The following is a 23,650-nucleotide window of genomic DNA, read 5'->3' on the forward strand; positions in this document are numbered from 1 at the left end:
ATTCACCATCTTAGCTAGAGTCAAACTATGATAAAGAGATACAAAAAATATATAATAAATTTAATTAAATTTAATAGTGGTACATTGTGGTAAATTACTTTAGTGGTACATAGCGGTACGCGTCATTTACTGTAGAATTTTCGGAAGTTATTAGTGATAAACACACGGTAGAACGTCCGATTAACAACTGCAAATGCAGCAGCTAGAAGTAGTAAGTTAATAACTATGATTAGAATCTTAAATAAAGAGATTCTTTGAATACATTTTCACAAAATCATCTCCAATCAAAAGTTATTAAGAGCGCCTAGCATATAATTTTCGGGCAACCTAAAGCTAAGCATATACTGCAATTTTCAACCAACATTGCATAGTTCATAGTTGCATGTACATTGCAAGTTTGCAACAAGGGGCCTTCCAATGTACAATGCCAAGTATAGACAATAACATCTGCATATTGACTCATTTTTGTTAATGTCGTTGGGTTAACCGGTGAATACTCATTTGCAAGAGACTGCTTTGATTAGAAACAATTTGACATATTAGCAGCAATCCAAGAAATACTAGAAGAGCCTGAAGAGGTTAACATCAACTTTGATCTCCATGAGATGAACATTTAAAAATAAAAATATGGGGCGATACAAAATGCAGATATTAAGGGAATTTTTATTTCAAATACCAAACTCCAGTGTTGTTATATAAAGAAAATCAATACAACAATACTCTTTACAGCTCTGTGACCAAAAAAAGTATATACACTTTTGAGACATGTGCCTCAAGGATAGGTTAGAAATAATTTAGAATACAAACTCGACCAGCACAAGCAGAACTTGTAATCCATCATGTGGCAACTTTTACAATATAAGAGTTGGGCACAAGAATTATAAACATCTTCTTCACCACTTTCTTGACGGATAACAAGTTCCCTCTTCTTTAAACTAGATGGCACCCAGATTTGTACATTTCACCGCCTGAGATTATCACGAGAAAAGAATGGATGTCGGAGAGCTTCACGAGCTGTGAGCCTCTCCAACGGATCGTATCTAAGCAGACCTTGTAGAAGGTGTATGAAATCACCACCAGAATGATCCACATGCTGCATTACAAGGTTCTGAAACAGAAACAAAAATTAACGATATCATCAACACATCACAAGAGATAAACAGGTAAAAAACATTGCGTCATCATGCAATAATCGACAAGTTAATACCTGGAGCCGTAGAAGCTTTGAAACTGCCCTAACACTCTCCCGAGAAGCTGCACCTTCTGGCCAGTCCAATCTACCTCTTCTAACATACTTCTCAGCATGCCGACTGCGAATATAATAAGCAGAGTTAAATATATTCAAGTAGAACACATCACCACTGTACCCCACATTATCATTGTACTCCACCCCACTACTACTATATTTATTCCCCAAAATGATTAGTACTTACTCTAATCTCTTAAGCATATGCTGTGGCAATGGACCGAGCACCCTCTCCATCATTGCAAGATGTTCCAAATTTTCATGTGTCTGGAACAAGGCTTCCCCCTATAATTAAAAAAAGGAATACAAGGTCAAGATATTTCATAAAAAAAATTAAAGGATCCATAATTATCATCAAGAAGGCAGACTTACAGAACAGAGTTCCACAAGGATACAACCGACGCTCCAAACATCACATGGGTAACTCCAACCAAGGCCTACATATTTCAAAAAGTATCTCAGTAACACAAGTAAAATCACACAGGATTAGGGCAAACATTCAGTACAATGTAACAAGAACTGTACCAAGAATAACTTCAGGAGCCCTATAATGTCGAGTTGACACTATATAATTCTGATCTGCACGTTCATATGTAGTGCTTCCAAAATCAATGACTTTTATAGCACTTGACTTGGGCACTCTCTTGTAATATGAGCTATCCTTGGGTGATCGAGAAGAACCCTGCATTCAATGTCAAAGATTATTAAGAACTAAGTAGGTGCAAGGGCAGCAGAGATAACATGTACAAAACATCACATCAAAATGCAATACACAACAACAGAAACACTAAAGGTTAACCAATGCAACACAAAAGGTAGCCGAAAACCAGACCTTGTAATCAGGGACCTTAACATAGTCTGGTGAGACTAATAGCACATTCTCAGGCTTCAAATCAGTGTGTATAAGATGAAGGTCATGCATAACTGCAACATTTTCCAAAAAGCTCAATGTCATGAACCAAACAAAACCCAGACATGACAGTTAATGATTTCTTATGATGTCTTCCCCGAGAAGATAACAAATTTATAATCTTGGGAAAGGGAAATCAAAGATGTGCCTAAGGAACTAGATGCCGGTAAGATAACAACAAAATCAGTATAACTAAGGGAAGATATATTTTAGTACACACATGCTACACACTCCAACAGTTGTCTTCCAATCTCACGGACATGATCAATGGGAAAGGTGCGGTAATTGTTTTTGCGAAGGAAATCGTATAAGCTTGGTCCAAGCTTCTCAAAGACCTGTTAAGACCATTTCAATTCACCAATGATTTCTTAACCCCAAAACTTATGTGTAATTGGGGAAACCCATTCTAAATCAACTATATACTTACAATACAGATATGGTTACGATAGTCAAACCAGTTCCGTAATTGCACACAACTGCAAGGAACAAAACAATTTAACCACTGCAGTCAAACTTAAAAAGCCTCTGTGGCAGTGCCATCAATGGCAGCAAGCACAGAGGTGCAAATGCAAAACAGAAATATAACTCACCGATTGCCTCCTTTATCATGTTTACCAAGCTGTTGCAAAACATCAATTTCAATCATTGCTGCCTCACGGTACTTTTTAATGCCACGTACAATCTTTATTGCCACCATTTCTTTCCTCTCACGATCCCAGCACTCCAATACCCTACCAAAGGTACCTGAGGCCAAATGTGATTCGCATAAGATTCCATAACACAAAGATCACTAACCTTAATTAATAAACCTTTCACTTTATACATACCTTCACCCATTTTGCTGTGGACCTTATCTGAAAAGACATAAAAGAAGTAATCAATACCATGTACCAATATAAATCTGAACCACCCTGCTATACTAGTCTACATGAGTATACTGCTAAATGCTTAATGTTTTTAAAGTTGCATCAATATTAGGACTAAAGTATGGAATACCCCCAGCCAAATTGAATGCAACCTTTAACTTTATTAATTCGTAACTATATATTAATGATGAATGACCATCATATCTACTTAGGACAAGCAAACCAGTAACACAAAAGTAAAAGAACAGTTTTAACAATGGAGAGTGTATTTACAGCGAGAAGTTAAATCATCTCCAAGCTCAAACATGTAATGTCCATCTTTGTCATCTTCCCTCCACGGGGGAGAACCATTTCTTGCCACTCCCTTGCTAAACAGGGGACTAGAATGTTCCGAAAGTGCAGCTGACGGTGCAAAGCTTGAAACATTCCCAATCTCTTGCCCACAAAATATACCTATTGGAGCCTACACACAGCCATTCATCCATGTTTCGCTCAAGTTAACACAAAAACAAAACCCTATCATCTTTTATTTTCTGGGTATTTTTGTTTCATTACTTCACTTCAAATATTTTTCCCATATATCATTGTTCATAACACTTGAAATCAAATTAAAAAACCAACTTTATAAAATAAATCTTAGCTATCAATTTTAAACAGATCCCATCAACAATTTGAAATAAGAAAACATTAATTTGACTAACATCTCCTCAAGCGTGAAATAAAAATCAGAAATTTAACTTTTCTTTCAAAGTCATCAAAGAAAAATAAAACGTTTGCATAAAATTTAAATTCAACAAAATCTACCAATCCATGATTTCAAAAGCTACAAATCATGTAAATTCTTGAAATAACATGTAACAAAAACTTCAATTTCATTACAATACCAAAACTTTGAGAAATCAAACAATCATAAATAGTCAAAAGATGATTAACAAACATAAAACAACAGATCTGAACAAATATAATTGAATCAATACAATAAACCACCAAGAATCAACCAAATTAAAATCAGATCAAAATCACAAATAAAATTCAATAAATTCAGCCAATTCGAATCAAATATCACCAGATCTAGCCAAAAAAATACCGAAAACAATAAAATTAAAATAAAAAAGAAAAGATCGTATACCTTGGTAGTTTGAGGAGCAACATCCCATCCCAGACGAGGTCGCTTCCTGGGACGACGATCAAGATGAGTCATAGGAAACTCGGTAACTCGTTCAGTTTCCATTGCAAAAAGCTTCGAAATCGATGAGAGAGAAAGTCGATTGAAGAGAGAGAAATAGAGAATTTGAGGAGAGAGAAAGTTAAGAATTGGGGAAAATTTTGAGGTGAGAAAAAACCCTAACCTAACACAGATGAAGATTATAGGGGAATCCGATGAGATTGGTAAGGCGGTTGAGAGATGAAATCGGGGACGTACACGTGGATGGTTTTATTACTGTTGGATTTATTAAATTGACTTTTTCTGGATTTTGTGTATTTCACGTTGTGTTGTTGCTTTTGTAATTGTGATTAAATAATTGTGATTAAAGGTGTTGTTAACTAGGGTTGGAATTAGGTTCGCATATTCGGTATGTTGTTCCAACTCTAGTTAAGGTCATTAAGGATTTAAGGAGTTGGTTGGACTTGTTGAGGCAACTTATGGATCAAAAAGTATGGGCTGGGCTAGCAGATCTTGTGCTTAAGCGGGTCGGGTTGGATTGTGTTGAAAATGAGCAAGGTTCTTACTTCCTCTGTTTTTTTTTACTTGACCTGTTTCTTTTATCACGCTTGTCAATGCAAAACTTTAACGATCAATAACTTAAAATCTCCATAAGTAAAATTTATAAAAGTTACTACCTCCGTTACAGGTTATGTGCAACGATTTGACATAAAGCAGAGAGGGAAAATGTCTAATCGTTGCACATAACCTGTAACGGAGGTAGTATATATTATGATAGTACTTATTGAGACGAATCCAAAAAGATCATACATGAATATATTTTTCCTTACATATTATTCACAAAAGACGGTCAAATGAGGGATGATGAATAGTGTAAAAGTCAAAGCGGGTCAAGTAATAAAGAACGGAGGAAGTATGTTATTCCTTCTCTATCTCCAAGGGGGTGTTTGGATTTAGAATTAAGATGGAATTAAGGTGGTATCGGGTTGTTGTGACAAAAAAAAAAAAAAAGTGGTATCGGGTTGCAACTTGATATTTAATACTAATTCCTATGCGTGGTTCAATTCTGGAATGAAATCTCTCACTATTCCCTCCTTTTATTTGATACCTAAGAGAATGGAATGAGTCAAACCCACCTCCCCCAAGGTTTCTAAACCCCGTATCTCATGGGTTTGAGGTATGTGCAATAGTAGAAAAAATGATATTTGTAACACCCTATTAGTAACTGGCGTAGTTATGCTAGTTACAAAAGCATCAATTGTAACCGGCCAAGATAATGCCAGTTACAAATTTCATGACCTTAGTAACCGACGTAGTAAATGTCAGTTACTAATATGTGGTTTATCATTGTTTGAAGTATTATTAGTAACTAACTAAATAAATGCCAGTTATAAATATTAAGTCAAATAAACTTTGATTAAAAAGTTTGTAACTAGCTTACAAATGCCAGTTATAAATATTAGGTCAAAGAAACTTTGACCAAAGCGTTTGTAACTAGCTTACAAATGACAGTTACAAATATTAAGTCAAAGAAATTTTGATCAAAAAGTTTGTAACTAACTTATAAACATCAGTTACAAATATTAATTACTGAAAATAATTTTATTTAAAAAAAGGAAACAGTTTCTCATTAGAATTTTTTTTAAGGAAATATTTTAATTTTAACCCATATAAAACTCCAAGTACCCTTACTATTGCACAATTATTGTTTCTTATGAATAAGGAAATGACGCCTTTACCCTTTGCCCCCTTTACTAAATTGCCCAATTTACCTAGGGTAGTTTTGTCTTTTTGGTCTTTCATGTGTGGCTTGTTCCTGGTTTTCTTTCATCGTCCTCTTTGCCTCATTATTTCTCTTTGTTGTTTTTCTCATTTCCCTCAATCTTTTCTCATTTTCCCCAATTTTCTTCCTCAAATCGCCAAAAAATGGCATCAATCACCAACCCCTTCCCCCTTTTCCCATGGCTGACGCTAGAATTTTTAGTTCGTCGAAGCAATTTGCGAGCTTTCCCTCAGCCATTGAAGCGGTTGCTCAAGTAAGCATTTTTTTTCCTTTTTTATTGTTGTAATTATCGAATACCAATTTCTCAATATAATCTATGGTTCATTATAAATATAATTGTCAGTTAGGCTCCTAAATTTGCTTTCTTTCCACATTCTCCGGATGATGAATTTGAATCGTTTAAAGTACTCAAATTTAACTTGATTTTGTGGGATTTTTGAGAATTGGGATAATTTATTATTTTTCAATCAACTTGGTAGCAACTTTAGGGTTTAGTTTTGCTTTTCTCTTCTCTTTCTTGAAATTCTCCCCCAAATTGTTTGATGAAATCTCGGATATGAGCATCCACCATTGAATTGTACCTATGAGTCCTCGATTGAAGCGATTTTTGATATATTTATCTTCCTTTTAAACAGCTTATGAGCTGAAGATGTTTTCTTTTGTGATCATCGAATATCAAATTCACAATCTAGGTATTCCTCAAGAAAATAAAAATTGTTGTTGTTGTCAATTACTTGATTAATTTTTAATCAAATTGGATTATTAAAAACCAAGATAAAATTAGGTTTTGATGAATAATTTCAATTTTATATAATTGGAAATGTGTTCGTTGGGTGAAATGTCGACCTTGTAAAGTGTTGTAATTGTTAAAGTTTACTCTTCCAGTTTTCCCTTATTTTTGGGCTGCATTCAATGAAGTTTCCTGTTGCTATGTTTTATTAGAGGTACCAATTAATTTGTTTGTTCAATTTCAATAAACTTCTCTGGGTCAGTACTAAAGCAGGATGTATCATTAATAAGAACCTATTATACTTTGTGTGAATGTGTGTGACTCTGTGTGTGTAAAAGTTAACAAAACATGGTATCAAATACTCTTACGTGCATGTGTGTGACTTTGTGTGTAAATAAATGATTAGCTAGATTATACTTTTCATCCTAGTTCCAAGCCTTGTTACTGACCAACCTAAACATATCATGCTGCGATTCAACCTCAGAGAGCTAGGAGACTTGGAATTTATCAGCAAAGTAGGATATATTGGTTTCAACGCCATTGTTTCAGACTATCACGCTTTTAACATCTAGCCTTTTAGCTTCGTTTCCTCTCTTATTTTGATATTTTGAGTTTAGAACCAGAAATTATTTGGAATATACATTTGTAATCCCGAACATAAAATAGCTTCTGCTTGTTACAGGATATATTGTTACAGATGAATGTAGCACATTTGCTGCTAGGTATGTCTAAGCATACTGCAGGCATACATATAGTACTTACAGTAGATACAATTACTTCATTTTATGTCATTGATTTTACATGTATGGATAATGTTCAAGAATTTACACAAATTAAATTGTTTGAAGTTCATGGGTCGATATTCTGAATCATTATCAAAGAGGCAGAGACTATATTATATACTAGCATATTGGATTAAGTATATTTGATTAAGTAATAGCAAACAATTTGGCTTGTGAGAAATACTCTAAGAAATATATGAATCCAGGATTTGAAGTTGTTAATATGTATCTGGCTTGTGAAAAATGACAACGTGGAGAAATTGATAAGTCAAAGAAATTTATTCAGAATTTGAAGTCAAAGTTTGTAAGTGTGACTATGAATTCCTCATCATAGCACTACATAGTACTTCCTCTAGACATGAAGTTTGTTATCCTAGAACACATAAATACAGGTACATATAGGTCTCAACTTTGCAATTATAATTAAAAGACTGAGAAAATTCATGTTGTATAGTTTTGGTTGCAATGCCAAAGCCACTTATGTTTCTTTTTGTAATTTGACAATCAGCATTCATCAGGGGTTTTTGCCCATGCTTCTGGAGTGGAGAAACCTCTTTATAATTGCTTAGATTCACCGGAGAAGACTTATGGACATATGCAAGGTCACAGATTTACAGTGTGGGTTTATTGAGTTTCTTCTGCTCTACTCCTCAGATTGGTTTTGATACTTGGCTTGTGAAATTTGACAAGTGGGAATCATTAGGTGATAAATCACTCTCTTTTTTTTTTTTTTTTTTTTTTTTGTCCTGCTTGTAATGATAGATAAATTCTATTGTTCTTGCTTAACAAAACTTCCCTGTCATAAACCACAATTAAACTGTGGTTAATTAGGATTCTAGGAGATTAAAAAATAACTAGTATGAATTAGGTTGTACAACAATAAGGATTTTGGCAGTTTTATGCAATAGGAAGCCATTAATTTAGGATTATGTGGTTAATTAGGATTTTGGAAGTTTTATACAATAGAAGGCCATTAATTTAGTTGCTGCAGAGTACACCATATGTTCGATAAAATGTCTAGGTGAATCTCGTTGGAACAGTTTAGAGGTCTGACTTCACTGGGCTCGTTCTCCTTCGTTACAGATGATTTTTAGATGATTCTTTTTTTGAATTTGGGTGATTTTTTGTCTACTCTTTTCCTGTAAAATTTCAGAATTTTATGAGTATGGTTGCTATTAAACTGGTTTGTTTTCTGAAAACTGGTCAATTTTGGTTCTATTTGGTTATTGCTTCTGTTTTAGTGCATTTTTCTGAGAGCTATGTTGAGATTTTTTCTTGGATATTCCTGTGTGGTTTAGGGTGTTTTAAGACTGTTTTACTCGTATAAATTTCATCCTTGCTACTGCTATATTTTGTGTGGTTTTTTGCTCTAATTTGTGTACATATTTTGTGTTTAAAACATGGGTGAAGAGGCTATAAACAAACTTATGTAAAATTTCTTGAGAAATTTGCTATAGTGGAGGAAAAGTTGATGGATAGATCGGAGTCTAGGTTTGATGCCTTTGCTAGGTTGTTACAAGTTCATAAGAAGAAAAAAATGGAAAGATAATGATGATGAGTATTCAAGTATTCTTTGCATAATCTGAGTGACATATCTATAACTATTAAAAGTGAGAAGTTTGCAAGTTGAAAAACTCCTTAGTAATAGTGTGGTGACTCTTTTGCCCCTCAAAAAGTACAAATACATTTTTGCCCTTATTTCCTTTTTTGCTTGTTGATGATCTGTTAACTCCCAGCCTTCTGCCTGCCAAATTGCTTAGCTGGTTCTTCTCTCTCCTCAAGGTGAGTTCTTTGATTTTCCCTAAATTATTCAATCAATCAATCAATCAATCAAAGCCTTAATCCCAAAAGTGGGGTCGGCTAACATGAACCAAATTTGATTATTCCGTGTAGTCATCAAAATAAATCTTTCTCCTCCATCCCTTACGATCCAAAACTTCATCCTCACGTAAATCCATGCACTTCATATCCTTCCTCACTCCTTCCAACCAAGTCATCTTTGGTCTCCCTCTTCCTCGTTTAATCCCTCCATGGTCCCACTCTTCCACTCTTCGCACCGGTGCACCCTCGGGTCTCCGTCTTACATGTCCAAACCAACGCAGACGATTTTCCCTTAATTTATCTACAATGCCCGCCACACCTACCTTCTTGCGAATAACCTCATTTCTGATTCTATCTCTTAAAGTGTTTCCACACATCCACCTTAACATGCGCATTTCCGTAACCTCCATCTTTTTAATATGCTCTTTCTTAGAAGCCCAACATTCTGTACCATAGAGCAACACTGGTCTTATGGCAGTCCTGTAGAATTTTCCCTTCAACTTTAAGGGAATGCTGCGGTCGCATAACACTCCCGTGGCCGCTCTCCATTTAAGCCACCCTGACTTAATCCTGTGGGTCACGTCTTGATCAATGTCACCATTCTTCTGGATGATCGACCCTAGGTACTTAAAACATTCACTCATGGTCAAATCCTTTCCATCCAAACTCACCACTTCATTGCTTGTCCCCCTCTGAGTGCCAAAACGACATACCAAATATTCAGTCTTACTCCGACTTAGCTTAAACCCTCTAGATTCCAACCTTTGCCTCCATTGCTCCAACTTGACATTAACCCCATCCTTAGTCTCTCCAACATTTTCCCTAAATTATTGAATTGTAAAATTTTGATCTGTTTCAGTTCTTTTTGCTTTTGATTTTCTGCTCGCTTTTGCTCTTGTGAAATTCGTTGTTTCTTTCAATTTTCATTTTTGATTTTCGTTTTTGAATAGTGAATTGTAGCTACGAGACTCTTCTAATGGAAGCGGCTTTGACCTCGGTTCTTCCGCCGTCGACCGTAGCTTTCCGGCTTAGTAAGAACTAAGAAGTATAGAATTAATTAGCCGATTTTACTTGCGGGTCTCACCGAGGTTGATCTTATGCGGGATGCTGAATTAGGGGAGGTAAATGCTTCTTCAATTTTATTTTTATTGTTTGTTGTAATTTCAACTAAAATCTTAATTTTAAAATAATTGATGTTGATTTTTGTAGTTGTTTTCTCGTTCATACAATTTTTCTTTTTTTTTTTTCTTTCTTGTTTTCTTAAGATTTATTGATGGAGCGTCAGATCTGCTATTTCCAGATCTGCAAACTTCGCCTGCAATTCACGATCGGATCACCGGTTTAATCCCGGCGATTATAGCGTCAGTGAGCTCTCTTTAATATCCATTTCCTCAATTTTGTTTATTTCTTTTTTCTGAAATCGCAAATAATATTAGATTAAACGATCTTTTTATCACAAAGCCATTGACCATTGGGAACAATTCTGATATAGCCGAGGTTATCGCGGTGATGTTGTAGCGGTTCAAGCTGAGAAAGCTGTTTGCAATTTGGTTCTTCTCTCTCCTCAAGGTGAGTTCTTTGATTTTCCCTTAATTAACGAAGTTAGTTTTTGGTTTCAATTTCGTCGATTTATGTGAATTTATGTGGATGCTGCTTGTTCTTGTTGATTGAATCTGTTTCTGAAGCGGCTTTTAGGTTTTCACCCTCCATAGAAATAGCTTTTGTGGTTAAATTATTTTCTTTTCATTATTAAATCATCGAATATGCGGCTTTCTTATTTTTCTTTATAGAAGCAGCTTCCGAGCTTTTTCCGTTCCTCCATTAAAGCAAATTCTGAGCTTTCCCCTTTATAGAAGCAGCTTATAAGGTAATGTGTTTTTATTAATATTTGTGGGTTGAATATTTTAGGGTTCAATTTGATCGAAAATTACCCACCCTTGCCTTCTCTTTTTTGTTTTTTTTTTTTTAATTTTTTTTTTTTTACTTTTGAATATTTTAGGGTTCAATAGAAGGGATTAGAAGGCAATGGCTACGTACGGGGGAAACTATATAGGTAATCCAACTTAATTTTTGCTCTGCTTCAACCAATGAGCCTGGAATCCTTCACTTGTTTTTGCAGAAAATCCAAAGTTCATGCTTTTCTGATGAAAATTTAAGTTTTAAAGCTTTCCTTCTAATCCCTGTTCAAAAAAAAAAAAAAAAAAGCTTTCCTTCTAATCCCTTCTATTCTCCGTTCTGAATTTGATATTTTTGTTTTCAATTTCTTATGTAGTTTTGACCTAATTCTATTTTTGATGTATTATTTTCTGTTCTAGCTTTTCAATTATGTTATTCATTTCAATTGTGTCCTAATCCCGTTGGAATTGACAATATGATTTCAGGTTAATTTGGTTGAGTTCATACAAAATAAGTTTTCAATTTTGTTATATTCCTCAATTATATCGCTATTTTGGTCAATAATATGTAGATTTTAATTTGAGATTAATAGAAAGGAATTTAATTTCTTTTTTTTTTTTGGTTAAAATTGCAGAGGTGGAGACGTTGAGTCAAGGAAAGCAAAAGGAGAAGGTGAACGCAAAATTGATTTTGGTTTTTTTTTTTTTTTTTTTTTTTTTTTTTATAATTTTTGGTTTTAAAAAAAAAAAACCTAAATGGATTATAATTTTAATTATTTACGCAATCTTGTATGATGCATATGCTTACATTCTATGATTTAAATTCTTTCTTGTGGCTCTGTGTGTTGTTGGCTTGTTGCTAGCAAATACGGAGTATATATTGTGGTCCATCTGAAGTGAAGTATCATAGGCTTTTGTGTTATGACATATGATTAGAATAATGGGAACTGAGTAAGCAAATTAGAAGTTAATATCAATATTATTAGTTGCTTGACACAGTAGGACTCAAGAAAATTTAAATGTTTTATCACTTTATGTTGATATTGTAAATCTAGCATTATCTTGGGATTGGATTAGCTTTAGAGGTTGAAGCTTAATTATACTCATTTTTTTTATGTAGTCATGTGTCTGCTTTGTGGTTGACACATTAAGAGTATGTTGTGTGTTTGGACCAGATAGACGTGCTTTTATGTAGTCATGTGTCTGCTTTGTGGTGGGCTTTATTGTGTCATAGCGAGCTGGGCTTATGATGTTGGGTGACTGGGGGTGTAAGGATGGCGCAGAGCAGCAAGAGTGGATAAATGAAACGTAATTTAACTTCATTCTCAAGGTTTGATGCTTTGTCTTCACCTTGGCATTAGGTAATTTGCTTTTCAAATCTCTGCTATGTTTGGGCATTTATGATGCTATAATTTATGTCGATTCCAATAAAGTTTATGGAAAACCTATTAGCTCAAATGGTAGAGCAATGTGCTATTGCACGTATGTGTAGGTTCGAGTCCTACATAGGTTGGAACTATATATATATATAGTGATTTAACAGTTTGGACTTTGGAGAGTTCCATGCATGACATACCCATTTTTAGATGTATAATTGCATAATAGTATAATACGGACTACATCACAATCTTGATGGGTTAAATAGGAACTGGGGTGTACTCGGTTAGGGGTGTACTCGGTTAGGGGTTACTCGAGAGGTTTAGTCATACTATTTTCTTAGGGAACTTAGAATAATTGTACTATAAAACATACTAACAGATGGGTAAATAAATTGTTATCTTGCAAGTAATTTACAGGCTACCTTTGTTGGCATTTTTGAAATTTTGAGCTTGTTAGGAATTGGTTACACGGGGGTAATCTCAGCACCCATTAGCTAATTTCAGAGGATTGCAATATTATTAATCTACTCAAATCATTTTTAATCACAATTGAGCTTTTTTTTTTTTTTTTTTTTTTGGGGGGTATTATTATGAAGTGGTTTGCATACTGTAATTTAGTCTTCAAGCCTGACCGGTAAATCTCTGATTAGATTGAATTAAATCTTATGCCAAATATCACATTGTACTTAATCATTTACATTATGTTTCAGGGAAGCTTTCTACAGAAAATCAAAGATACCGCAAGAAAACAATTGGAAATAGGTAAAACAAATCAACAAGAAAAGTTAGCAAGAAATTTGGGGATGTATGCCAAAAAGAGTTGAACAGAGATTATGTAATTTTTATTTTTGAAATGGAAAATCTAACTACTCTTTTGTACTCATATTCCTATAACATTAAGTAAACTCTTGTAATTTACCCTCTATCCATCGGATCAAAAGACGCACTTTTGTACCTATATTATTCTAAAACCCTTTGTTTTAATTTGAGCATCATAGCATAATAGTATATACCAATATTAGTTCATGCTTATTTCTTGAGTAATGAATCATGATCTTACAAAGTTAATTTTGCCAACTTTCATGCCTTATTTTACTAATAATATGCATCATGGGAACACAATATAATAAATTGATCGAGCATAGCGGTGAGCCAGTGATGGAACCAGATAATCTATACACTTATACTAACCCATGAATCTATGATACAATTACCAAAACTTGAGCTATGAAATCACTAACAAACATTGATATCTTCATTATTTCATGAGTAAGTGATGTTTTATGTGTATACAACCACAATGAGAGGAGAGAAAGATGAAGATAGAGGAGGAGAGGAAGGGGAGAAGGAGCAAAAGGGAAAGGGAGGTAGAGAAACAAGGGCCAAAATAGAGAGAATCATTGAGAGTGAGAGAGAGAGAGAGAGGGAGGGAGGGAGGGAGAGGGAACTAGGAAAACAAAGGGTTTGAAAAAAGAAACAAAGAAGGGCTAAGAGATAGGGTAGACCGAAAGATAGAGATACCAGTTCAAAAGAGATAAGGGGTAGGCTAGAAGAAGGAATAAAGGCGGGAGAAAAAAAAAGTTAGAAAAAATGGGAGAGATAGAAATATGGGTTATGAAGGAAAGAGGATGAGATAAAAAAAGGCTAAAAAGAAAAATATAGGGATAGGAAAAATACAAGGGGGTTGGAAGAGAAATAAAGAGAGTGATAAATAGAGAATAGGACTAATGGAAAAGGACAAAGAAAGAGTTTATGATATAATAATAAAGAGCGAAAGAGAAGGCTCGAGGAAGAGAGAAGGAGTAAGTGCGACCTATAATTTTCAATTATTGTTTTTATATTTTCTCGCCTATTTGAACTCAATTATGTCACAACATATATTATCACACAACAATTTTTTGGTGCAGCAAGCCACACCGTGTGGCAGGGGTTACCCGAGTTATTTTGTTAGGGGTTATCCGAGTTATGCAGTTAGGGGTTACTCGAGTTACTCGGTTAGGGGTTACTTATGGGCTTTTGATAGGGGTTATTCGAAAGGTTCATTCGGTTAAGGGTTACTTGAGGGATTACTCAATCAAGGGTTACTCGAATTACTCAGTCAAGGGTTACTCGAGGAGTTACTCGGTCATAGGTTACTCGAGTTACTCGGTCAGGGGAACTCGAGTTACTAGGTAAGGGGTTATTTAAGGAGTTCGGTCAGGAGTTACTTGAGTAATTCGGTAAGGGCTACTTAAGAGTTTGGTCAGGGGTTACTCGGTCAGCGTTCACATGAGGGTTCATTCAGGGGTTACTTGAAGAATTAGTCAGTCCGAGGTTTGTCGGTCAGGGGTTACTTAAGATGGAGGAGGAGAGGAAGGGGATAAGGAGAGAAAGGAAAAAGGAAGTAGAGAAACAAGGGCCAAAATAGAGAGAATCATCGACAGAGAGAGAAAGGGGACTAGAAAAGCGAAGGGTGAAAAGAGAGAGACAAAGAGGGTCTAAGAGATAGGGTAGACCGAATGATAGATATACCAGTTTAGAAGAGATAAGGGCCGGGGTAGGCTAGAAGAAAGGATAAACGCGGGAGAAAAAAAATTTAGAAAAAATGGGAGAGATAGAAATATGTGTTATGAAGGAAAGAGGATGAGATAGAGAGAGGCAAAAAAAATATAGGGGTAGGAGAAATGCAAGGGGGTTGGAAGAGAAATAAAGAGAATGATAAATAGAGAACGAACTGAGAGAAAAGGACAGAGAAAGAGTATATGATATATTAATAAAGAGCAAAGGAGAAGGCTTGAGGGAGAGAGAGGGAGTAAGTGCGACCTATAATTTTCGATTATTGTTTTATCTTTTCTCGCTTATTTGATCTCAATTATGTCACAACATATATTATCACACAACAAATTTTTGGTGCAGCAAGCTACACCGTGTGGCAGGATTTACTCGAGCTATTTTCTTAGGGGTTATCCGAGTTATGCAGTTAGGGGTTACTCGAGTTACTCGGTCAGGGGTTTCTTGTGGGGTTTAGATAGGGGTTACTCGAGAGGTTCATTCGGTTAAGGGTTATTTGAGGGATTACTCAATCAGGGGTTACTCGAATTACTCAGTCAAGGGTTACTCGAGAAGTTACTTGGTCATGGGTTACTCGAGTTACTCGGTCAGGGGTTAATCGAGTTACAAGGTAAGGGGTTATTTAAGGAGTTCGATCAGGGGTTACTTGAGTAATTTGGTTAGGGTTACTTAAAGAGTTCGGTTAGGGGTTACTCGGTCAGCGGTTACTTGAGGGTTTATTCAGGGGTTACTTGAAGAATTACTGAGTCCGAGGTTTGTCGGTCAGGGGTTACTTAAGATAGAGGAGGAGAGGAAGGGGTAAAGGAGAGAAAGGGAAAAGGAGGTAGAGAAACAAGGGCCAAAATAGAGAGAATCATCGAGAGAGAGAAAGGGAACTAGGAAAGAGAAGGGTTTGAAGAGAGAGACATAGAGGGTTAAGAAATAGGGTAGGCCAAAAGATAGAGATACCAATTCAAAAGAGATAAGGGGTAGGCTAGAAGGGATAAAGGTCGGGTGAAAAAAAAGTTAGAAAAATGGGATAGATAGAAATATGGGTTATGAAGGAAAGATGATGAGATAGAGAGAGGAAGAGAAAGAGAAAAATTGGAGCATCGACCATACAAAAAACACAATTTAACCCAAATCTATATGCTCATTGATCAGATCCGGCTAAAACAATTCATAAATTGCAAATATAAATTTATCAATTTAAACATGTATAAAATTTACAAACAAATAGTAGATATCAAGTACAAATGTATCAATTTAAATATGTATATTATCAATTTGAACATGTATAAAATTTTAAGATAAGCTAGGTGAGGCCTAATTCAACTTACAAATCAATATCTTAATAGATGGGCCATAAATTATCTTTTGTTAATTTGGTACAACAACAAAAACCACTCCATTCCCATAAAAAAGAACGACCCATAATTAAAATTCATGTTACGACATTACTAATCCATAAATAACAATAACATTGTATTTGTTGATGCAACAAATATTATGTCAAAATACAACAAATTAATTACACATTTACCTTATGAGCTATGCAAATTTATTCCGATTCGCCAAATGGAGCGCGCGCATCGCACACGTGGGGGTCGATAACTAGTAATACTAAGTATTCTTAGCAGATTTTTGAGAAATGGATACCTTTTTTTTTTTCATTTTTTAAAGATGCATGTACAAAGAATAAGCAGAGAAATTCAAATATCAGACTTGGAATAGCAAGTATATATATAGGTGCTTTTATTGTGTTTTCTACCATTTCTGTTATGTAAATTTAATAACTTTCTTGGTATGGTAGTACTTTATATGATTGTACTTCATACTATATGCAAAAGAAAATCCACCATGTTGGCATAATACCTAATAAAATAAAATTTGACGTGTGCTAGTGCCAATACATGTTTTTTTGAAACACTTCGCGATGCTGAAGCTGTTAGTGTTGATCTCCTTTTTCCAATGGCTTACAATCGAACTTTAATTTAAGTTATACTCTTTAAATTTTCATTTTCAGGACATGAAATGTCGATTCCAATTCGACAGGCTAGTTGATCAAGGTGGTGCATTCTGTCTAGTAAGTTTCCGAGCAATGGTCAGCTCTGATTTTTCATGCAATTAAAACTTAATACGGAGAGACAAAATTGTCAAATGTGAACAACAGTCAGAGATATGTGAGAGACAATTAAATTGGGGCTTTTGAGAGATATACCTGTAATTATAAGTACATTATTTTCTTAATGTAGACTTGATGATGTATATGTAATAATTTTTAATTAAATTGTGCCTTAAATGGTTTAGTGGCCGAGATTGATAATCTTTGTATTTATCATAAAAGTGAATTAATATAAATATTTTTGGTGTTTCACATATTTGGAGTATGTGTTTTGTTGGTCGAATTGTAACAGGTTTTAACCCATTTGATGATGGGTTGTTCGGTAGGATATACTACCAAGCTTGTTATATTCAAATTATAGAATATTAAAAAAAATTAAAAACTTTTCGTAACTAGCGTTAGGATATGTCAGTTACAAATAATACCCTATTTGTAACCGGCATAACTTAACGCCAGTTACAAATATTATGCTTTCTAACTTAGAAAACAGACTATTTGTAACTGGCATTTGGTTAAGCCAGTTACGAATAGTACATTGTTTGTAACTAACATTAGCCGGTTACGAATAATTTTCACTAGTTGTAATGGTGGCATTCGCAACCAACAATGCCAGTTACAAAAAGTCAATTTCGCCAATTACAAATAGCATTTTTTCTACTAGTGGTGTTTAAAATTCATACTTTTAACAACCAAACATATGGTATGAGTTTTAGTCATTCTAGCTAAACTCATACCTCATACCTATATTTCGTGAACCAAACGCCCCCTAAAAACACTAAACATAAAGGTGTCTATTCTTTTTTTGAATTTGCCTCAAAGAGTATTTCCATATTCACTAGTAGAATAAACGTAATAGGAAGTGGTTCAAACCCCCTATTGGGAAGCGGTTTTGAATCGCATGCCATTGGGGGGCTTGCCATTGGCCTTTTAAATGGCAAGCGGTTCAGAACCGCTTGCCATTTGTAGTGAAAGGGCAGCGATTTTGGCGTCAAACCGCTGCCCATTAAGGGTATAAAAAATAATTTTTTTTTAGTTTTTTCAATTAATTTGAAACACAAACATAATATATGCAAAAACATTAATATTTAATTATTATTAATTAATTGTTGTAATATTACATTTTCATAAAAAAAAATACAAGTATTAAAATGGATGCTGCTCTTGTTCACCAGCCGCGCGCACCACCAGCCGCCGCCACCAACCACCTTAACCCGTATCACCACCACCACCCTATCTCGATTCACCGTATCTGCCAAACAATAAATTGAAAAAATAAACAACAATAATTAACTTAATTTCAGATCTTTTGTGTAAAAAAAAAAATCAGATCTTAAATTATAAACAACAAAATTTTAAAGCTAAAAACTCAAAAATTATACACAAACATACCAGGTTCAGATCTTAAATTATAAACAACAAAATTTTAAAGCTAAAAACTCGAAAATTATACACAAACATACCGGGTTCATATCTTAAATTATACCCAAACATAATATATGCAAAAACTCAAAAATTAGCTAAAAAATTTAATGAAATACCGGAAAATCAAGTGAGATATGACTTGAGAAGCAGTAATCTGAACCCTAACGCCGAGCCGGAAAACTGAACCCAAACGTTTTCTTCATTCTTGTCGCTGGGTACTCGGTGTTCGTCGCTCTTCGTTGTGGTGAGGCGTGAGAAAGGAAAGAAGGGAGGCTGAGAAAGGAGATAAAAGAAGAAAGAGATGGAGATGGAGGATGGAGGGGAGATAGAGGAGAGATAACTGAGGCGTGATGGAGGGGAGAAAGAGGAGAGAGAGCATGAAAATTAGAGGAGAGAGAAAAAAATGAGGGGATAGAGAGGAGAGAGAGCGTGAAAATGAGGTGAAAGGGGACGGAGGAGAGAGAAGATGAGGTGCCGCGTGAGTGGGTTTTAATTTTCTAGGGTTTTTTTGACTAAATGGCAAGCGGTTCAATGCTCAAACCGCTTGCCATTTACATTTTGGTAAGCGGTTCATCCAAAACCGCTTGCCATTGGCATTTTGACAAGCGGTTCATCCAAAATCGCTTGCCATTTACATTTTTGGCAAGCGGAATTCAATAACCGCTTGCCATTTGTGGCTGCCCATTAAGTTTATTCTACTAGTGATTCTAGCATTAGCATTTTTTTCTTTTAAATTTACAAAGCATTATATCACAACTCGTTTTGTGCGCGGCTGGCTACACCATGTGGCCACTTATAAAAGAATAAAATAGCCTCTACAACACTGACCGAGTAACCTGTGTATACTAATCGAGTACCCCTATAACGTCGTCAAAGTAACCTTTGTAACACTGACTGTGTAACCTCTATAACACTAACAAGGTAACCTCAACTTGGCCATACGGTGTATGTGGTCAGCCACATATAAGAATTTGTGTTCCAAATATAAGAGATTAACTTAAAACTGGTGTAAATAGAGCCACAATGACATACTTCCTCTGTTTCTATTTAGTTGACGCATTTGATTTAGGCACATATATTAAGGAGAGGAGAGAGAATGAAAAAGCAAGTGGGGTACCTTGTAAATGCAAGGTAAAAAATTTACCCTAAAAGGAAACGTGTCAACTAAAAAAAACCTTCCTAAAAAGGAATATGTGTCAACTAAAAAGAAACAGAGGTAGTATGATGTAACAATTTAGTTAAAATAAGGGGTCAATAATTCTATTTCAGGGCCAAATCTGTTATGGCTATCTAAGTTTTTTTTTTTTTTTTTTTTTATTTATTTATTTTTATATATGTTTAGAAAGCCATAAGGACGGATTTTGAGAATCAACATAGGATCCCCTTGATTTGTGAGAAAAACTTTAACCAACTAACACTAGTAGAAAAATGTAAAAGAGCACCGGTTCAAAACCCTTTCCCCCTATAGCACCGGTTTTGAACCGGTGTTCATTTGAGGGATGCCAAAAGTGAGAGTTTGAACCGGTGGCAATACCACAATTATTGGCTCCGGTCCGGTTCTGAACCGATGGGGATAACACAGTTATTAGCATTGGTTTTGTTCAAAATCGGTGCCAAAAATGCCTTAAAAAAACATTTTTTTATATATATATTTTATAAATAAGTTATTCCTCACATTCATAAGGCTATTTAAGTTCAGTTTATAAATAAGTTATTATAATAATGTCTAATAAGTTCAAATAAGTTAGAATAACTTAGATAAATATCATCCAATTAACTTCTACTTTTAAGTACACTTCCTTAGTTCCTTCCAATATTTTAAACCAAGTTAAATAGACATTGACCTTATTTCTTTTATTGACGTGGAAATAAATTTACCCCCTTTGTACCTTAAAGAGTGCATCTATTTGACCGACATATTGATACATTTTATTTTATATTAGTAAAATTAATACAAAGTTGATATTTATAGAAATATAAATTGTGACTAATCTAGTAAAGCTTTATTCAATAACATTATGTTGGTACTCTATATAATAGTATAATACTTCCGCTGTTCTATTAATATTGCAACAAGGAGGAAATTACGCATCCCTATGCACATTTTATATGCAAAATATCTATAAATGTGTAAGAGTAAAAATTATAAAAAATTGAGATCGTGAAAGTATTTTATGAGACGAATCCAACAAGATCCCACATGACTATATTTTGCTTAACGTATAAATCATATTATATAGTCAAACAAGAGTGATGAATAGTGCAAAAAGTCCATTGTTGCAATATTAACAAAACGGAGGAAGTATAAATTAAGCCAAAGTTATAGTTGGTATGTGAACTACATTAATGAAACCAATACATTTATTCGGATACGGTGAGAGTATTATTTTCTTATATTTTATTTGACTATTTTCTTATATTTTATTTGACTAGAGTGGCTAATGCGTGTTATTGGGGAACTTTTTCAGCGGTTGACTACTTTAATGGAAAACTAGCCTTCTGGCCCGTGCAATGTACGGTTTATTTATCGGTACACTACATAAATATTTATTTATTTAATATATTTATATTGGCAAATGAATAGTTTATAGAGGAGAAGAAGAGGTGAAAATTAAATGCAATTGTAGTAGAAATTAAACTGGAGAAAAGTGAACCAAACAACATTCAATCATTCATACATGTATTGAATTAAAGTTTTTTTTTTCATATGAGAAAAAGGGATTAAAAAAAAAAGATTAAATGAAGTGACATGTGGTATTGGAGAAAAAAAAAATGAAATGTACATGTGGCATTATAGGGATGATGGTTTTTGTTTTTAAATACTAAGGGCCTGTTCTCTTCCGTTGAAATTCAGTTCAGTTCAGTTCAGCTCTTAATTTACGTCTAATGATATTGCTAATGATATAAATCCAAATTTCATTCTTTTAACCTCTTATTACAACGACGACGACAATAATAATAATCAATAAGTAATAAATAATAATAATAATAATAATAATAATCATCAATAAATAATAATAATAATAATAATAATAATAATAATAATAATAATAATAATAATAATAATAATAACAATAATAATATTAATAACAATAATAATTGAAATAATAATACTAATAATAATAATCAATAAATAATAATAATAATCATCAATAAATAATAATAATAATAATAACAATAATAATAATAATAATAATAATAATCAATAAATAATAATAATAATAATAATAATCATCATCATCAATAATTAATAATAATAATAATAATAATAATAATAATAATAATAATAATAATAATAATAATAATAATATGTACATTTGTATATACACATATGTATAGTAATAAATAATCAATAAATAATCAAAGATCACTAATCCGTAGTTAAAAATCACTAATTAATAAGTTCAGTTCAGTTCAGTTCAGTTCAGCTCAGCACAGTTCAGTTCAACTGAGTTCAGTCAATCGAAACAGGCCCTAATATAGAAGTATAGATATGTAAACAAATATATTAGGGATATAAATGTGCACAAACAGTTCTAAATAATAAAAATAAAAATAAAAATAAAACAATTAACATTAATGAATGGGTAAAAAAAAAAAATTGTACACATTAATAAGTATTAGCATGTAAATGCACATTTTAAAGGTATAATTGACATCACATTGTTTATAAGATTTGGAGACGATATGCAAGAAAGGTAAGTGGTAACGACTAAGGAGGATAAAAAAATGATACGCAGACGTCATAAGATTTGGAGTAGGAATTAGCGAATTACGGAGTATAATAATATGAGAAATTCCTAATACGTTGCACTAATACGGGAGTCCCACTTTTAAGGGTTGATTCCACTAATTTTGCCAAATTCTAATGAAGTGAATGACTTTATAATCTTTATTTATCTGGTTCTTTCCTGTAACTTCGCTCAAAGTTCTACCAAAGGAAGAAAGAAAAGTGTATGCAATTAACGAGTATTATTGAGGAAGGATAACTTGTAGAAATAAGCTAAACTTATAGGGATCATATATGCTCATAAATCGAAGGCACCATGACATGCAGATAAGTTTAAACCGTCCAAAAAAACTGAGGTAACAACTTTGATAAGAATAATTACATAAAATTTGTGGTTGCTATAAAGCAAAGTGTCAATTTTTGACGAGATTTTGCCTATCCAGATTATAAGTCTCACACAAAAAATCGACCGCCAAAAAAAAAAAAAAAAAAAAAACCAAGAAAAAAAGACTAATGTTGTAATTGTGGATTAGGTATATAAATGGAAATAAATAATTTAAAATACGAGATTAAACATAATTGTGTTTTTTTTATAGATTAATGGAAATTTAAAAGTAAATTTTGGACATTAGATTGACCTTTCTTGTAATATAATAATAAAGAGAATTAGGGTCTGCTCACATTTACTTAATTTCAGTTCAGTTCAGTTCAGCTCCAATCAGTTCAATTCAGTTCAGTTCAGTTCCAATCAGTTCAGTTCAGTTCAGTTCAGTTCTTAATTTCCCTCTCTCATAAAATATTCATTTCAGTTTAGTTTAGTTTAGTTTAGTTCAGTTCAGCTCCAATCAGTTCAGTTCAATTCAGCTCCAATCAGTTCAGTTCAGTTCAGTTCAGTAAATGTGAACAGACCCTTACTGTATAAAGGATGAGAAAATTATTTTATTTTGGGTTTCTAAATCCATATTTTGGAGTAAAGTATAATCAAATCAATCTTCAAGAGTAATAGAGAATAGACACACATTTGAGTGATCAATATCTATCCTACATGGAAAAAAGAAGACTAACATCATCAATATTGGACTAATCCATGTCCACTTTGTAACATAGCATGTAGTTGACTTTTCTGTAACACGAGTTTATACTTAGCCTAATAAAGATTTTTAATCAATGAAACTTGATACTAGTACGTGTACTCGTAGTACATTTAAAATTAATCTCAGATATCATACGTCACTTACACAACATGTCCTCTTCGACTTTTTGGTAT

At 33.7% G+C, this 23,650-nt stretch overlaps 1 protein-coding gene and 1 long non-coding RNA gene across 4 annotated transcripts; one reads left to right on the forward strand and one right to left on the reverse strand.

Annotated features, from left to right (window-relative positions):
* Window positions 1–643: 643 nt before the first annotated feature.
* Window positions 644–4,367, reverse strand: LOC145624244 (serine/threonine-protein kinase AFC2-like). Of its 2 annotated transcripts, XM_081677251.1 has the most exons (12): window positions 4,152–4,367; window positions 3,296–3,485; window positions 2,984–3,010; window positions 2,747–2,900; window positions 2,584–2,632; window positions 2,377–2,491; window positions 2,079–2,170; window positions 1,772–1,928; window positions 1,619–1,683; window positions 1,434–1,531; window positions 1,208–1,310; window positions 644–1,108 (listed from the first exon to the last, which is right to left on the reverse strand). In XM_081677251.1, the coding sequence occupies exons 1-12, from the start codon at window positions 4,251–4,253 to the stop codon at window positions 962–964; spliced, it is 1,299 nt and encodes a 432-aa protein (XP_081533377.1). In that variant the 5' UTR covers window positions 4,254–4,367; the 3' UTR covers window positions 644–961. The 2 variants fall into 2 exon arrangements, with proteins under 2 accessions (XP_081533377.1, XP_081533378.1); XM_081677252.1 differs by lacking the exon at window positions 3,296–3,485 and having other exon boundaries at window positions 4,152–4,339.
* Window positions 4,368–6,080: 1,713 nt separating this feature from the next.
* LOC145617360 (uncharacterized) lies at window positions 6,081–13,545 on the forward strand. Of its 2 annotated transcripts, XR_014107717.1 has the most exons (8): window positions 6,081–6,223; window positions 7,991–8,185; window positions 10,254–10,424; window positions 10,569–10,664; window positions 10,796–11,170; window positions 11,303–11,356; window positions 11,834–11,871; window positions 13,288–13,545. It is a non-coding gene; the product is annotated as an uncharacterized LOC145617360 (long non-coding RNA). The 2 variants fall into 2 exon arrangements; XR_014107718.1 differs by lacking the exons at window positions 6,081–6,223; window positions 7,991–8,185 and adding an exon at window positions 9,238–9,264.
* Window positions 13,546–23,650: the final 10,105 nt, after the last annotated feature.

The sequence above is a fragment of the Chenopodium album genome, chromosome 3 (assembly GCF_948465745.1).
Source record: "Chenopodium album chromosome 3, dcCheAlbu1.1, whole genome shotgun sequence".
Lineage (NCBI taxonomy): Eukaryota > Viridiplantae > Streptophyta > Magnoliopsida > Caryophyllales > Amaranthaceae > Chenopodium > Chenopodium album.